General features: G+C 54.8%; 1 protein-coding gene across 2 annotated transcripts in view; it reads right to left on the bottom strand.

Moving 5' to 3' along the window:
- ADCY5 (adenylate cyclase 5) overlaps positions 1–16,682 on the bottom strand; it is a 146,385-nt gene that overhangs the window by 28,468 nt on the left and 101,235 nt on the right. For both annotated transcript variants that reach the window (XM_037051467.1, XM_037051465.1), the window contains exons 5-11: positions 15,092–15,219; positions 13,090–13,248; positions 12,115–12,256; positions 10,071–10,211; positions 3,940–3,962; positions 2,842–2,986; positions 1,509–1,606 (exon numbers count right to left, since the gene is read on the bottom strand). In XM_037051467.1, coding sequence (XP_036907362.1) covers positions 1,509–1,606; positions 2,842–2,986; positions 3,940–3,962; positions 10,071–10,211; positions 12,115–12,256; positions 13,090–13,248; positions 15,092–15,219 — 836 coding nt within the window. The remainder of the gene's footprint in view (positions 1–1,508; positions 1,607–2,841; positions 2,987–3,939; positions 3,963–10,070; positions 10,212–12,114; positions 12,257–13,089; positions 13,249–15,091; positions 15,220–16,682) is intronic.

The following is a 16,682-nucleotide window of genomic DNA, read 5'->3' as shown; positions in this document are numbered from 1 at the left end:
CGCACCAAAAGGACACGTCGTCACTTCTGTGGGACTCTTGTCAAAAAGCATAACCTCAATCCACTCATGAGAAAACATCAAACATCTTCCCACCAAATGGAGAGACAGTCTACACACCAACTGGCCGGTACTCGTCCGAAGTGCCAAGGCCGCAAAAGACAAGTAAAGGCTGAGAGGGGACCATGATTGGTGGGGACTAAGGAGATGCAACTGCTAGATGCAAGGTGGGGGCCCTGCACTGGCCCTTGGACCACAGAAAGGCCATTCAGGGCAACGCTGGTGAGATTAGGGCACGGCCTGTGGAGTCGTTAGGAGGACCACCCGAGTGTTCACTCCCCACATTGGACTGTTCTACTTGGGTTATGTAAGTGGCCACCACTAGGGAGACTGGATGAAGGATATAAAGACACTTTCGGCAATACTTTGTGACTTTTCTATAAATCTACAATTACTTCAAAATGAAAACCAGAAGGTATTGGGGTGAGGACACTCTCCTGGATTAAGGTAGACTTCCAGGCACAACCAAATGCACCCAGTGGGGCCTGCGTAGACCCTGGCTGTGGATAAACTGGGAGCAGAAGACGTGCTGGAAATCTGAGCACAGACTTGGCATTGGATGTAGATGGAGGGCAGGGCAAAGTGGTGAAGCAGGAAAACCCCCTTCAAAGGGGTGTGTGTTGAGGTTTGGGGGGACAAAATGTCCTTGTGTCTAACATTAGCTTTAAAGGAAGAGAAAGAAAAGCAAAATATCAACAATTGTTATGCCTAGGGGATGGGTATTAGTTACATCACTATTTTTCTGTAGGTCTGAAATACTGCATAATAAATAGTTTAAAAGATGTCTCGTGTACATGCATGCACAGCCACAGCATATATGTGTGCATGTATACACACACAGACACACGTGGAGCAGGTATCTTTCTTGACTAAGCGTGACCCAACTGGGAATGACTAACAACCGCAGCCGTTGCAAGAGCCGCTGTGCACTCAGAGTGGTCCTCTGGGAAGCCACGGGTCTCTCTCAGAGACACAGCCAGTCCTCAGCAGAGTTCAGGAGCATCTCTTTGAGAAAGCCTTCAGAACCTAAAATCCATTCTTCAAAATATCCAGAGTAGCAAAACACCCTCTATCTGTTGAAGAAGCATTGATTTTTTTTTTTTTGCAAGAACCAAAGGTCACGCAGAAGCAAGCCTGGTGAAGACTTTGGGTGATTCGAAGGGCCCAGTGGTGTGGATTCAAATGGGATGGTGAGCTGATGGAGTGACACGGAGTCTCCCACACAGCCCGGTGGCACCCAGAGAGAGGAGTCCACCCTGGAACGAGCACATGGCCTCCCTGTCACAGAGGGGCCAGACTCCCAGCTTCCTGGTCCCACTGAGGACACATTTGGAAACTTCTCTGTTGAGCAAGTTCAGTCCAGATTCCCACCTCTGTTCCACTTCATGACCTCCCTTGTACCCCTGCAGTCCCAGTAGCCAGAGGAGGGGCCCCAGGAGGAGGGTACTTACTGGGGCACGATGGTGATCTGGACAAAGCAGATGAAGAGGAAGACGAGCGAGGCACACGCCACGTAGGCACCGAATCGGTCATCCACCTGCTTGGAGTACTGAGAGGACACGGGCAGAGTGAGAGGGCAAAGGCACCAGCCATGTCTGCTCCAGCCCCTTCCACCCCAGGCACACTCGGGGCAGCCCGCTCCCAGGATGTGGAAGACCCGAGAACCAGTGCTGGCCTTAGGCCTTGAGAAACCAGTCTGCACCGCCATAAGGAGGTGTTTGTGGGAAGGGAGCTGAACTGGGTCAAACCAGAAAGCTGCTGCAGACCAGATCACCATGAGTGATTCGTAAGGATCATGGCTAAATCCCTGAGCACTGTCTGCACGTGTCATTGTGCACCTCGCAAGCACCCCAGGACGTAGGCACAGGACCACTGTCGTTTCTACTTCAGAGATGAGTAAGCTGGGGCTCGGAGAGCTCACAAGACTTGTCCACAAATCACACAGCTCATCCCCAAGGTCTCAACCCCCAGCCCCAGCGCCTCCCACACCACCAACCAGCGTCTGAGCAGCTGGGCTGGGCTGGCACAGAGCCACCCCGAAAAGGAGGTCCATGTCAGCTGCGTAACTGCTGGTAAACAGAGTAAGTTCCCTTCCATGACTTTCCCTCCTGATTAGGTTTGCTTCCCTCAATGACGGCACCAGTTCACTGAGCCCATTTTAACTGAATACCAGGGAGACCCTGTGACATGGAACAATGATCCTGAACCAGGGGGACTGGTTCAAGCTCTGTCACTGCTTCACTGGGTGGCCCAGAGCACATCTACTACAGCAACCGCTCTGAGTTTTAGCTCTCTCAGTCACAATTCAAGAAGACAGGACCAAGAGATTTTGACTGCCCCTTCCAATTCTAATACTTTGAGGTTCAGTGTAGCTAGGTGGTCCATTGCTAATGATAACAATAATACTAACACTAGAAAAAGAATACAAATAGCAATTAACATTTATTGAGCATATGCTATGTGGCAGACACTGTTTTGTGTGTTTTACATGTATGGACTTGTCTGATCCTCACGATGACCCTTTGAGGTAGGTATGCTAAACATCTCCATTTTCCACGGAAGGAAACTGAGGCACAAGGAGGTTAAAATGTATCCCTTCCAGACAAGGAGGGCTCCCTGAAACCTCCATCCCCTGGGTAGGGCAGCATCAGAGCTGGGGAAACAGAGGTGATAAGAAGGATTCTTCCAACAGTGACGGACGGGAAGGAGTGCCTTACTCTGCTTTGTCTCCCTCCCGCGGGCCCTGGCTCTGCTCCGAGCCTCCTTCCGCCCAGGGTGCTATACCTTCTTCTCTAAGTCAGGCTCCCTGAAGGTCAAGAGGAACTTGCGAACATGCTCCGATCGCAGCCTGTCAATGCTCCTGGCATCAATGGCGCGGCCCAGAAATTCGTCCACTTCATCCTCAGGGTTGGCACTTTCCTGGGCGTTCCTGGGAGCAAGAGGCACAGAGTCAAGACACGCTGACCACCAGGGGGCGCCTACACAGGGTCGCTCTACCCGTGCACAGGGGACTCACGAGAGGCCCTGCACCAGCCCAAGATCAGCCCTCATAAGGGGTAAGGAAGCTGAGACTGAGGCCAGGACAGCCAGGAGCGCAAGGTCCCCTCTCTCACAACTGCACCCATGCGTAGAAAACTGCCTAAGTCTCAGACCTGCTGGCCAGAGGGCCCCACTGACGACAGGCTTTTCTGACTCTATCGATAGATTACTACATCATCATAATAATGAGTTATTATGGGAGGTTTAATTGTTTTCTCCCCACAGGTGACAGTCTCTGCTCTATTCTCTGGCTGTAGCATCATCCAGAAACAAAGGCTGACACCAGGAGGGGAGACCTCGGCCGCAGGGCCTGTGACCTGCCTGGTCGCTTTAACCTGGCTCAGGCTCCCTGAGAGGCAGGTTTTATGGGCTTTGGGTGCTGAACTAAAAAACGTATTTGTTACGGTGAAGCCCAGTCCTTGAGTGGAGTTTCTGACAGTCCCTGAGAAGTGGGAAGTGGAGGAGAAGGAGGACATTCCCTCAGGGCACTGGGATGTGGCAGGTGTTGTGTGTGCGACCACTGTGCAAAGTCTGCACTTTTCTGAGTTGCATGCATGTGTGCACACACATGCACACGTACATGTGCAGGGTGTATGTGCACGTGGTTGTGTGTGTGCATGGAGTGGAGATTATGTATGGGCAATGCCGGGGCCGGCCTCTGTGCGGGGCCGCCTGCACTCCTGGACTGCTCCCCTGGCCTCAGCTGCCATGGGCCCCAGACACTCTCAGTCAAGACTGCACGCAGGCTCCTTGCCCTTGGGGTGTGGGGAACCAAAGCTACGGGGCAGATGTGAAGCTATCCCCCAGGCCTGGGAGCAGGAATAATGAAGGTGCGTTACTCACTTGTCCTTGGGGTCTTCAAAGCCCTACAAGAGACAAAGAAAGGAGAGGAGTATGAGAAGAGAGAGGACTGGATACGGACGCTTCCAAAGCGGGGCCTGGGGGAAGGGGGCAGCTCCTGCCCCTCCACGGTTCGCCAAGGAGCTTGAACACAAGGGGGAGTTGTCACTCCTCCCTCCCTCCCTCCCTCCCTCCCTCCATTCCTTTCTTCCGTCTTTCGTTCTTTCCTTCAGTGAATACAGCTGGGTTCTCCCTATGGGAAACGCTCTGTGCTAGATGCTGGGAGTGCACTGTGCTTTCATTTCATCCATTGGCAAAACCCATGTGTCGAAGTTCTTCCTGTCCCCATACCCAGTTCCTTGTCATTTTCCCCAAACCTCCCCTCCCCTTCTGTCCAGACCCTGGGCTTGAAGGGTCCTCTCCCAATTCTGCCGCTCACTCATAAGAGAAACCTCTAAGCTGATCAGTCCTCACATATGTGCACACACACACTCGCACACTCACCCCCCACCCCCACTGAGCACATACAAAATCTCCTAGAAGGGACTCCTAGTCAGGATGGAGGCACAGGTAAAAACGGCTTGACTCCTCACACAAATGTGGCAAAAAATTCAATTAGACTACAAAACAGTTATCACCCAGAATCGTCAGAAAATCAAGCTGTATGGAAGTCCAACAACCAGGGAATTAAAGAAACCACATTCATCCAGATGGGTAAGAGGGGCAGAGACATGTGGAGGGGCACTGATGGCAGAGATGTGGGGTGGGAGGTCCCAATCTCACAAGCAGTGGATAAAAATCGGGAGGGACACCTTGCGAGCAAGAGATCCCAGCCCCACACCAGACCACCCAGCCCAGGGTTCCAGTGTCAGGAAGATCGGTCCCCATAACTTCTGACTGTAAAATCCAGTGGGGTTTGTGGTGGCAGGAGAAACTGCAGGATTCTTAGGAGTCTCTCCTTAAAGGGACTGTAATGGACTTAGGATTTACATGCAAACTCACTCCCTCTGGGCTTCAGCACCAGGCGGCAGCTGGAAAGGCACCAGTGGCACACAGGAGACACTGAAGTGTCTGGCATCAGGGTGAGTGCCAGGGGACAGCTTTTTCCTGGACAAAACTCCAGAAGCCAGGCAGCGGCACTGTCCCTTTTCTGAGCCCTGCCACACACAGAGACTCAAAAAGGCAACACCGTATCAGAGACCCCATCAACCTGCTTCACATGGGTTGCCTTGCCCTGGCGATTAACTAAGGTTCCACCTCAGCGCCCTTTTCTACAACAGGCCATATTACTAAGACAGGGAGTCAACGCAGCCCTACCTAATACACAGAAACAAACACAGGGAGGCTGCCAAAATGAGGAGACAAAGAAACATGGCCCCAATGAAAGAACAGATCAACACTCCAGAAAAAGAGCTAAACAAAATGGAGACAAGCAATCTATCAGATGCAGAGTTCAAAACACTGACTAAAAGGATGCTCAAGGAACTCACTGGTGCTTCAACAGCATAAAAAAGACCCAGGCAGAAATGAAGGTTACACTAAGTGAAATAAAGAAAAGTTTACAGGGAACCAACAGCAGAGTGGATGAAGCTCAGACTCACATCAATGATTTGGAACATAAGGAAGAAAGAAACATTCCATTACAACAGCAAGAAGGAAAAAGAGTCCAAAAAAACAAAGATAGGGTAAGGAGCCGCTAGGACAACTTCAAATGTACCAACATCTGAATCATAGGGGTGCCAGAAGGAGAACAGAACGAGCAAGAAATTGAAAACTTCCCTAATTTGGTGAGGGATTAGACATACCAGTCCAGGAAGCACAGCGAGTCCCAAACAAGAGGGACCCAAACAGGACCACACCAAGACACATAATTAAAATGCCAAAGGTTAAAGATAAAGAGAGAATCTTAAAGCAACAAGATGAACGCAGAGAGTTACCTACTAAAGAGTTCCCATAAGACTGTCAGCTAATTTCTCAAAATAAACTTTGCAGGCTGGAAGGGGCTGGAAAGAAGTAACAAAGTGGTGAAAGGCGAGGACCTAAACATCCAAGATGACTCCATCCAGCAAAGCTATCATTTAGAATGAAGGGCAGATAAAGTGCTTCCCAGACAAGGTCAAGGTCAATGAATTCATCATTACCAAGGCACTGTTATATGAAATGTTAAAGGGAATTATTTAAGAAAAATAAGAATATCAAAACTATGAGCACTAACGTGGCAATAAATTCACAACTATCAACAATTGAGTCTAAAAAACAAACTGAGTAAAAAAGCGGAACAGAAACAGAATCATAGATAGAATCATAGACATGGAGCTTATGTGAAGGGTTATCAGTTGAGGGGGGAGGGGGGAGAATGGGGAAAAGGTGCATTAAGAAGTACAAATTGGTAGGTACAGAACAGAACAGAACAGGGAGATGTTAAGAAAGTATGGAAAATGAAGAGGCCAAAGAACTCATATGTATGACCCATGGACATGAATAAGGGGTGGGGAATGCTGGTGGGAATAGGTATGGGGCAGAGGGTGGAAAAGGGAGAAAAATTGGAACAACTGTAGTAGTATAATCAATAAAATATACTTTTAAAAATAAATAAAATCTCCCAGGAGTTGACAAGTTCTGACTTAAGAAAATTAAACTCTGGTTACCCACAGCAGCTTCTGGGGGCCAGTGTGCTCCGGGAAGGCTGGAGTGGGGTGGGGGGACCCAGCACTGAGACCCCACTGACCCCCAGGGTGACTGCTGTCCTGATGCTTCCTTACCCTGGGCTGGGGTGAGAGTGGGAAGGTCCTTTACTCGGTGCCAAACTCAAAGTCCTAACCCACGTTAACCCGTGAAGTCCCCAGTGTGGAGGAATGGAAGGGAGGGTTCCCTGAAACAGGAAGGCAGCGGGGGAGGTGACACGCAGCCCCAGGACAGGCAGGTTCCAGGAAGGCTCAGGTTGCCAGGACACGGCCAAAAGAGAGCCTCTCACCTCTGCAGCCTAGCGGGGAGCACGCTGCTGGGCAGACAGGGAGGTTGGCCCATGCTGGGTAAACCCAAACCCCAATGAACACACCCCTCTTCGTTCCCGTGGCTGGAAAATACCCAAAGCAGAATTTACGTTGGTCTCCATGAGCCAGAGCTGCTGGGCACTAATGGAATCTCGAATGGCAGTGAGGGGCTCTGTCTTGGTGCTACCCTCACCCCTTTGGCGGAGGGCTCCCAGAGGCCTCGGCAGCCTCTAGTGGCACATCCAAGGGCCCGACCGTGCGCTCCGAGCTCCTCCCAGGCTCCCTGGCAGCTGCCTCCCTCTGAGAATCACCAGGCCTTCCATCCAGGCTGCGAGACCCCGCCCACTTCACTGCCCCAGCCCCAGGCTGGAGGAGCTGGTGACACTCGGCTGAGAGCTCCGTCTGGTGCAGGCTCCTGCTGGACATCCAGGGACCCCTGGAGCCCGAATGTGAGCAGGCAGCAGAGCCTGGCCAGGCCAGCTCCCTGTGGAACATGAAGAGACGTGGTGGACCCGCGAATTCCAGCCCAGGGCCGGCAATGACTTTGCTCTGGGGCTGCGAATGATCCAGCTTCACCATGCCCATGCTGTTCTTGACAGGTCAAAATTATTCCCGACACGTTTCCAATACGCCTGTTTCTCCCTGTCTAGCGCTCCTTCGGCCGTCTGCTGGGGCTGGTGTCTGGGACGGGCCCACCCTGACCACACTTGGGTCCCTGTTGGTGTGGAGAGCTCGGCATTGCATGGGGCAGAGAGCTGACACGTCAGAAGACCCTTTGGTCTGTAAACCGTGGCAGATAGTTGTTAAGAACACCGTCCAGCGACTGGATTCAGAGTCCCCGGACCTGCTCGCTAGTTTGAGCACAACGGTGTGCAGCCAGGATGGGGGCCCTCAGATGTGTCTCCACGGCTTGTGCCTCGGCACTTCTGGGGAGCCGCTCAGCTCTGGGATTTGTGTGGCTCCCGATTGCCCCCCTTTGGACCTGAAGCGAAAGCAGAGGTCGACCACGCTGAGGCACAACCTCGCGTTTGCACCACCACCGCGTGACACTGCTCGTCAGGTTCCCGGGAGTCATTCTACACTCACCCCGCCCACCTTATTAGCTAACACTAAACTAGGGGCCTTACTACAGCTCTCATGCCTGGACATACACCAGCATGGTCATGGCTGTGTTTCAAAAGCTGACTAAAAGTTGGAAAAAGATGTAAAGAAATAACCCCCTGACCACAAGTAAGCACCTTTCTGCTCTCAGCCCCTGCTGCATCTGATGCCCACCCCACCCCCCTGACCCTGCGCCCAGGCCGCCTGCAGGGGCAGTCAGGGCTGAAGCTCTCCTCTGGCCGGTGGCACGCTGGAGGACGGCGCGACCTCTCCGGTCCCCAGCCCAGACACTGCCTGGTTATCCCAGGGCGCCAGGAGCGGGTACTTGGATGCCGGCCCCTTGGGTGACTCTGCCCAGCCGGGATGGGGGAGGCTGATGACACCCAGAAGGAGTCTTGCCTGCAGCTCGTCTCCCCGAGACAGCCCGCGGCCAGGTCCAGCCCTCGTACTAACTCTTCCAAGTTCCGTGTCCTAACGCTGGCTAACATGCCTGCCAAACCGATGTTTATTGTCTGAACTGCCTCTGAGGCTCTGATACAACCAAAGATCCCACTTATACCAAATATCACTAAAGAACAAAATTTCCACAGATTTTAAATGCTGGCAGCTCCTCCTCTTCACCTTGTTCCTGCACCCTCCACCCCCTACCCACCTTGTTCCTGCGCCCTCCACCCCCCTACCCACCCCCCTTACCCTCTTTCTGTCTTCCTGCTCCCCTGTTCCTCTCTTTCTTCCTGCAGGGATGAGAGCCTCACTCTTTCCACCCTGCTCGCGCTCTCTCCCCTCTCCTCTCCCCCTCTGGACTACCCCAAGATTACTAAAGGGCGGGGGCGAGAACAAGGAGAGCCCCTGAGGGAGGGAGGGCGGTGGCTGGAGCCCCGGGCAACACTGTGGAAGCCCAAGCTCAAAGCTCAGGAGTAAGGCTGGGCCTCTCCCACTCTGCTCCCTCATAACCTTGGTGTCCTGCAAGTCAATTCTTTACCATAAAAAATAAAGTGGAGGTCTTGCCCCAAATCACTGTTTTTCCTATACGCTTTCCTTAAACCCTTGTCATCTGCTACTTGCTAGCTGGCAAGGAGCAGCCTGCCTGGGTCCGCAGCTGTCCCCTCCCTCAGGTCCCTGGCTCGGTCCCCTGAATGCCCGTGGAGTCTGCCTCTCACCCCTACAGCTGCAACCGAAACCCAGCCTGATCCTCAGACCCCAGCGAGGGGCCCTAGTGCATGCACCCCACTCATGCCTGCACCCTGCTCCGTGAGAGGTGCAAGGCCACACACTGATCCCTGCACCTTCGGCGGAGTGGTGGCCCTGCCTGGAAGCCAGGCTGCCTTTGAGCTCTCGGGAGAAAGGAGAGAAACACGCTGCTGTCCCTGACTCCTGTCATCCCTCTTCTTCCTGCCTCCCAATTCCTTTCTATCATCACTGAGACCTGGGCAACAACACATCCCGAATTAGCTCGTCCCTCCTGCATGCAGGGACGCTGAGGGTATCTGTCCCCCGAGGCAGGCAGGGTCCCTTGAGATGGGGGTGGCACCCTACCTCACGCTCCACTCACTCAGCCCACACGCACCCACCAGCCAGCTGGAGTCAGCAGGTATGTTTCTCAGGACAGTGGGCAAAGGTGATCGTCACTTGGCACTTGCCAAAAAGTACTGGGATGGTTTCTGAACATCTGAGTCAACTGCCTGGCAAAAGCCGCAGGTGCTGGAAGACACGTCTGACCGGCTAATGCCCACCCAGCTCCCTAGGGCCTCACCCTGGGTCCAGCCAGCTGGGCCTGCTTCCAGCCTGCACCAGGGAGGAAGGGGCATCCTTACTCTGTTCCAAAGCCAAATTCGGCATGCCAGGAGATGGTGGAGCTCATGGGGAGAGGCTGGGACCCGTGGTCAGCCTCTATGTCTCCTCGTCCAAAGCCCACTTCTGGTGGTTCCTTCTGTGGCCGTCCCGACTCCCTTGGCAGCACCAGAAGCCCGGCCCAGCCCTCACACCCCCGAAGGCCGCCCCGGAGGGTGCAGCCCCCACACTGCCCTGCCAGGCACTCACCATCCGCTTCATCTCCTTGGACACCTGGTTGCCGCCCAGGTGGTTGTAGAAGGGGCGCTCAGCCCCCCAGTGGGGTGGGTTGTGCCCGATGGAATTGGTTCTCTGGCGATTCATCTTGGCAATCATGGCCTTCTCTTCTTTCTGGGAGAGCAACACAAACGCATCAACCTGTGGCCAGGGGCCCACCAGATGGGCCTCAGTGTGGAGTTTCTCGTTCCTCCCAGGTGCCTGGCCAGACGCCCAAGGGTTAAGGCAGCTGCTCCTCTCTTCTCTGCACAGCCCGGAGCCCAGAAGTCTGCCAAGATCCTAGAGCTCACCCAGGAAAGCATCCCAATCCCCCCAGAGTCCCCGGCACTAGCCCTGGCTGGCCCAGGTCGGGGCAGCAGAATGAGACAACGAGGTGGGTCCTGTGAGAAAGCAACGGGCCTGGGAACATCCGTTATTCACATGGAACTCTGAGGGCTAGGCACAGCCTGGGTCTGTAAGTGCCCGGTGACAGAGGGAGAAGAAACCTGGGATTTTCCCTCAACTCCACTCAACTCACAGGCATGTCCTAGCAGAGCGGGCAGCGGGGCAGGCCCTGCTGTCCAGAAAGCAGCCGCCACAGGTCTGGGTCATTGGAAGAGGGAACGCAAGGGCTGGCGTGCAGGGTGCAAAAGCACAGCAGGGCCTCGGCCAGCCACCCACGTGCCGGCCATGATCCTCTGTCTCTCTGTCTACGCATCCCTCCAAACAGGCTGCCCTGAAGGTTTGGAGGGTCCCTGAAAAGGCCTGAGGCAGCCTCCCCACTGCTCCCTCCCCGAGCCTGGGAAGGGGGTGTGTGGGATTAGGAATGCAGTGAGAAGGGGGCACAGACTGTTTCAGCGGGCACTGCTGGGGGCAGGGGTCACTGTCTGTGCATCTGTCTGTTTCCGTCTCATCCTTTCTGGGCCACCTGTCAAGGTGGAAGAACCCAGACGCAGAGAACCCAGGATAGGGGCAGGCAGGGGGCGCTGCTGGAGGCCTTGTGAAGAGGTAGACAGGAGGAATGGGGGCGGAGGGCTTGGAATGGTTTTAGTTCATTTCTACTCTAGCCAAACCACAAGCAAATGTTTGAATGGGTCAATTAAGCCACTAGGAGCTCTCCCCAAAGTGCCCTGCTTCCTCCCATCCTCCTCCGGGTGTCTGTGAGGGGCCTGATACAGCGCCCCCAGAGACCCCTGCAGCCCGGGTCCATGTCCTGGGTACCCTGCTGAGCAGGACAAGGTGCCTGCCCTCTGATGTCCCCTCCCGGGGTGAGCATCTGTCCCCAAGACACCAGCCTCCCTTTAAAAACCTACTTTTGTTCCCATCCAAGACTCCCGGAACTTCTCTCACAGCTTAATTATGTCTCTAGTCTGAGTTCTTAGGGGAAAAAAAGGGAAGCTTTTCTCTGTTACAGGGCTCTGACTAAGAGATAAATTCAACTAAAAGATTCATAAGTAAAAGGCATTTTAATCTAGGGAGAAACAGAAAGTGTTCTCATCATTCACTTTAAAAATTAAGAACTTGGAACATGACACTATTAGAAATAGAACACTGCAGGCTGCTGATAATTCAGTTTTATATTTTGGGAAGTGTGGGCTGAGACAAAAGGAAGATGGAGAAAGACACTAGGAAGTGAAAGAAAAGACTGAGGTTCAGGGCACAGATACACAAGTTCCGGCGGGGAGAGAGAGAGAGAGGACAGAGTGTGCTCAGCTCAGGCTACAGGAAAGGAGTGAGGGAGCGAGACACAGGTCTCCTTGAGGCTTCCTTTCCAACTCTGGACCTTCTGATGTGCTGTTGCTAACTGACCTGAGGCCTGTGCATTGTTGCAACAGAAGCCAATGGAAAACATCCCCTCTTTGCCATCAGCCTGGGCAGGGCTCCTTCCCAAGCTTTGGTGTCCTGCCCAAGATGCAGGAACTGCAACTGCATAAGGCATGCATGGCCTGACTGGAGGAGAGAAGGCAGCAGCAGGCCACGAAACGTCCCTCCCAAAAGACTGAAGCCACCAAGCCTCCCGGCCCCCTGCCCCCCGAACCCGCTTCTGGGTGCAGCGCAGGATGAGGAAGGTCTCGATGCTGTGCTCCTTGAGGTAGGCGTTGCGCTCGCCCCCACAGCCCGGCTCCACCTCGTAGTCGCCGTTCAGGTAGTTGAGTGTGGCCTTGGTGATGTGGATGCGCCTGCAGGGTGGGGAGGGAGGCGGGAGGGGAGGAGGAAATCTGAACTCGGAACTGCAGCTGCGACGCAGGACTCAGCTGCAACCCCACAACACAGTTCAAAGTCTGGCTCAAAGGCGGACCCCAACCTTGACCCCCACCTCAACGTCCTGTGTCCCTCCAATGCCATCGAAACGCCCCAGGCAGGGCCCGCCCAGTCCGTGTCCACCACGACTGCACTGCCTTACATCTATGACATATCATTATAACAGTACAGTGCGCACTAGCCTGCCAGGAGGACACGGCCTACGGTCTCAAACTTTGCCAACCTGCTCAGGAGCCAGCAGTGGCTCCCACTGTCAGCTGTGTCCAAATCCCTGCCTGACCATCGTGTCCTTCTTCACACAGGCTTTTCATGCTGGTCCCTAAAAGGCCATCTGCTCCACTTTCGTTCTTTGGAACGCTGTGTTTTCCTCTCCTGTGTCTGCCCTCCTCCCCTCCCTCAGCCCGATACTCTCCAGCCCCACCAGCCCCCTCCATCCAGCCCTGTCTGCCACCCAGGCCAGCTCGCATGCCACCTCTTTTCTGTCCTGGGGACCCCAGGAGTTATCTGTGGTTCCCCCCACTCTAGAACTCTTCTCCGCCCACTGTATCTTGGTAAAGTTGACCTGATGCGTTCTGCAACTCTCCATGTGTCGTGTAAGTCATTTGTCAAGTTGAAGAATTTCTGCTTAAAATCTACTAACCCCAGGGTTTCAAGCCTCTCTCTCCTGCTCACCCAGCCCTGATCCTCACAGTTGCCCTAAGTGGGCCTGGGCAGTAGGACAAGTCTGGGCCTGGCCCGCGCCCGTACTCACCCAGCCTTGCCTCCGGCCTCCATGTGGTTGGCCAGCGTGACGTCGTTCGACCAGACGTCGAACTGCCACTTCCTGAGACCAAGGACACCGCAGTGTACTCGCCCGCTGTGAATTCCCACGCGCATGTTCACGTTCACCCCCGTCACCTCCCGGACCAACCTGGGGATGGAGCAGGGGTGAGGCTGGAAGGCAGGGGGTCAGGGGCTGTCAGAAGATGCAGGGTCAAAGAGTCATTTGTCTCCCGGGCAGCCCAAACCCAGCCTGATACTGTTCAACCTGCAGGGGTGCCCGGGAGCTCAGGGGCTGTGACTCGTGAGAGGCGCTGCTTCCTGGCATGGTCACAAGGTGGCGCAGCAGCTCACACTAAACCCCAGGCCCCACCACCTCCTCTCACTGGGGCACCTGGGGCCATGGCTACCCTCAGTCAATTAAATTGTGTTCCGAAAATGCAAATGAACACTAGTGCCGGATTGAGCCAGACAGGGAAGTTACAGCCAATACAAACCCCATTCACATAATGCTCTCAGATTGATCCACAAGGCTGGAGAATAGAGACGGGTGGGTAAAAGAAGACACACATGTCTGCTCAGGAAAGAAAAGGAGCCCGGGCAGGGCCAGGGGACTAGGTGTCCTCGGTGTGCCAAAAGGCCACTCCAGTCCCTGCTACGTGCACCGCGTACCCAGAGGCCCCCAGGAGGTGGGCCCTCTGTGGGAAGGGGAGGAAGACAGAAGCTACACATCTCCAGATAGGTGTCTAGCCCCCAGGGTCTGAGAAAGCAGGCAGTGTGCACATTTTAGGGACCTGGACCTCCCTGACACCCCAGGGAAAGCCCACTTAGCCAGCTGTGGCCGGCAGTCTGGCCATGAGAACTTGGCCCACCCCACAAGGGAGAGGCTGAGACGCACCCAGGGAAGCTTTATGTCAACTCTGCAAATGCTTGATGACTGGAGCGATTCCTTCTGTCCACAATGCCTCTGGCAACTTGCTTAGGTTGATGGTACCTCATTCTACCTTCCTGGCTTAACTCCAGGGCCACCTCCTTCAGGAGGCCCTGCAGGTCCTGTCAGTGGAATCGATGGCTGCCTCCGTGACATCTCGCACCACCGTTTGCCTCGCTTTCCTGGTGGTGTGCACTTGGCACGCCTGCTGTCAGGGCAGTGGAGCCCCAGCCTCTCTCCCTCACCGGACCCCATGCTTCTGGGCGAGGGACCCACTGACTAGCCGGGGCCCGTGGGGGCACTTGGCAAACACTGCCCAATGGAACCAAACCAAACCGGCCACTTCCTGGCCTGCTCCTCTGACCTCTGCCTCTGCCCAGACATCTAATGCTCAAAGTTACTGAACCTGGACGCAACCTCTGACCTGCCCCCTGGATGACATTTAAGCTTGGGTTGTCCATGACTTTTAATGACCAGGGCTCCTTCTATGGCAACGATGCCCAAGAGTTGGCCCACCTTCTTTTTCCTGAACTCCCAGGAAGAACAAGTTTTCACAAAAGGGGGACACCTGCGTCTGCCTCCCCCTGCCTCTGCATATCACCCTGGAGATCTGTTCCGCCCCTGTGAGCCCAGCCTTCCCTGTCTGGGAAGAGACGGGGCCGGGGTATCCACACTGGCTGAGTGATGGCGAGAGGACACGAGAGACTGCAGTGCAGGGCTGCGGCTCGTCCTGCGCTCCTGCAGAGGTGGAGCCACACCTCCCGCCGAGCCCTCCCTTCCTACAGGACGGGATCCTCGGGGAACAGCTTCCCAGGCTACTGTGGGTGAAAGGAGCCCAGGAGAAGACTCAACACCTGAAGGTGCAAATCAACCCTCCCAGGAGGCTGGGTGGTCCTGGGGAGATGGCTTTGCCCCACTGTTCCCCTCCTCCATTCGTCCAACCGGGTGGCCAGCCAACCATCACTTGGGCTGTGCACAAGTCCCCCTGCAGACAGGCGGCCCCCCTGGAGACAGGACAGCAATCCTGGAGATGGACAGTCTCCCCCTGGAGACAGACACTTACGAGATGGCCTCAATCATGTCCATGCCCATCTCCACGCAGCAGTGGGCGTGGTCGGCCCTGGCTTCAGGCAGCCCCGAGACGCAGTAATAACAATCCCCCAGGATCTTAATACGTAAACAGTGATTCTCCTGGAAAGCAAATTAATTTAAAAAATTAAAAATAGCAGGACAGTGAAGTGGGAGGGTAAAAAACTGGAAGCAAACAGATTCACTCCGTGCCTGGAATAACTTGCCTTTTAGGGCAGTGAGCACAGACCCAGAGCCCCGCATCCCACGGTGGGGGACCAGTCCCAGGGCAGGCACACCCGAAACCTCGGGGGGTGGGGGACAGAGGACAGGCTGGGCAGCTCTCGCGAGAGCATTCCAGCCTCCCCAACTCCCGGGCAGCAAATTGGGCAGATTGGCCGGTCAGTGTGAGGAAGGCCTCAGGCTGAGTGGAGTGTCCCCCACCCCACCACACCCCCCAGAGCAGGCCTTGACTCTTGGCCTAAGGTTCTGATTAGTCATCATGTATGATTAGAATGAAGAAAAAATAAGATTTAACCACAGCTTTGCCTGACCCTCTGCCTGAGTTTTTATCAAAGACTTCCACTCAATAAATAAAATCTTTAAAAAAGATAAAGAAAAGCCCTGACCAGTGTGGCTCAGTGGGTTGGTCCTCACCCGCAAAGTGGAAGGTCCCTGGTTCAGTCCCGGTCAGGGCTTATGCCCGAGTTGCGGGTTTTGTACCCATCTGGGGCATGTGAGAAAAACAACTGATCGATGTCTCTCTCTCACACCATGTTTCTCTCCCTCTCTTTCTCCCTCCCTTCTCCTCTCTAAAAATAAATAAATAAAGTATTTAAAAAGAGTCTGCTCGACCAGCAAGTGAGTGCTAAGAGACCCACAGGGCTGAAGTGCCAGCCACAATAACACTAACGGCTCAGCAGAGTCACCTGGCAAGCCACTCTGTGACTGGGACTGAGACGGAAGGCCATTAATCACCCCTCTGAGCTGCCTAAGTCTGCCCCCGGGAAGTCCATTTATGAAGCTGGACACCGGGACTCATTTGAGGCTCGCCCATGCCCAAGTGCCCGGCGTGACCCGTTCCCCTCGGCCACGTTCCATGGTGAAACAATCGGCGGGGTGTGGCCCGGCACTAGTGCCTGCAGAGGGCAAAGGGGACTCAGCCAAGTGCTGGGCCATGACAGTGGTGGCCCCTGACATGAAGTGGCTCCACAGGGGCCCGGAGCAGCACCCCAAGCCACAAAATCTGGGAAACGGGGACTAATGAAGGAAGTACCATCCACCCCTTCCTGACCCGGGTGCTGCTTCCACTTTGTCTCAAGGTTGAAGAGTCCTCTCTAGCTATCTGCAGACCACCCCGGCCAGCCTCATCAGGACAGTGGCTCTACAGCACCTAACTTGCCCCCCTGAAGAGAAATTCCTCAGGGGTTCGGGCAGTGTTGCCCGCAGGCCTCACCACCCCCTTGCATGGAGGGTGGGCTCACTGACCTGCTCCCTTAGATCCGTGTCTCTGAGAAAGCATCTCCAGCTGAGTGTGTGGCCCGGGGCAGACACAGGGTGGGAGGGCACACAGCCACGGTCACCAG

Source organism: Sturnira hondurensis, unplaced genomic scaffold (assembly GCF_014824575.4).
Source record: "Sturnira hondurensis isolate 20B ecotype Veracruz unplaced genomic scaffold, ASM1482457v3 Scaffold0007222, whole genome shotgun sequence".
Taxonomy (NCBI): domain Eukaryota; kingdom Metazoa; phylum Chordata; class Mammalia; order Chiroptera; family Phyllostomidae; genus Sturnira; species Sturnira hondurensis.
This window is presented reverse-complemented; position numbering and strand designations above follow the sequence as displayed.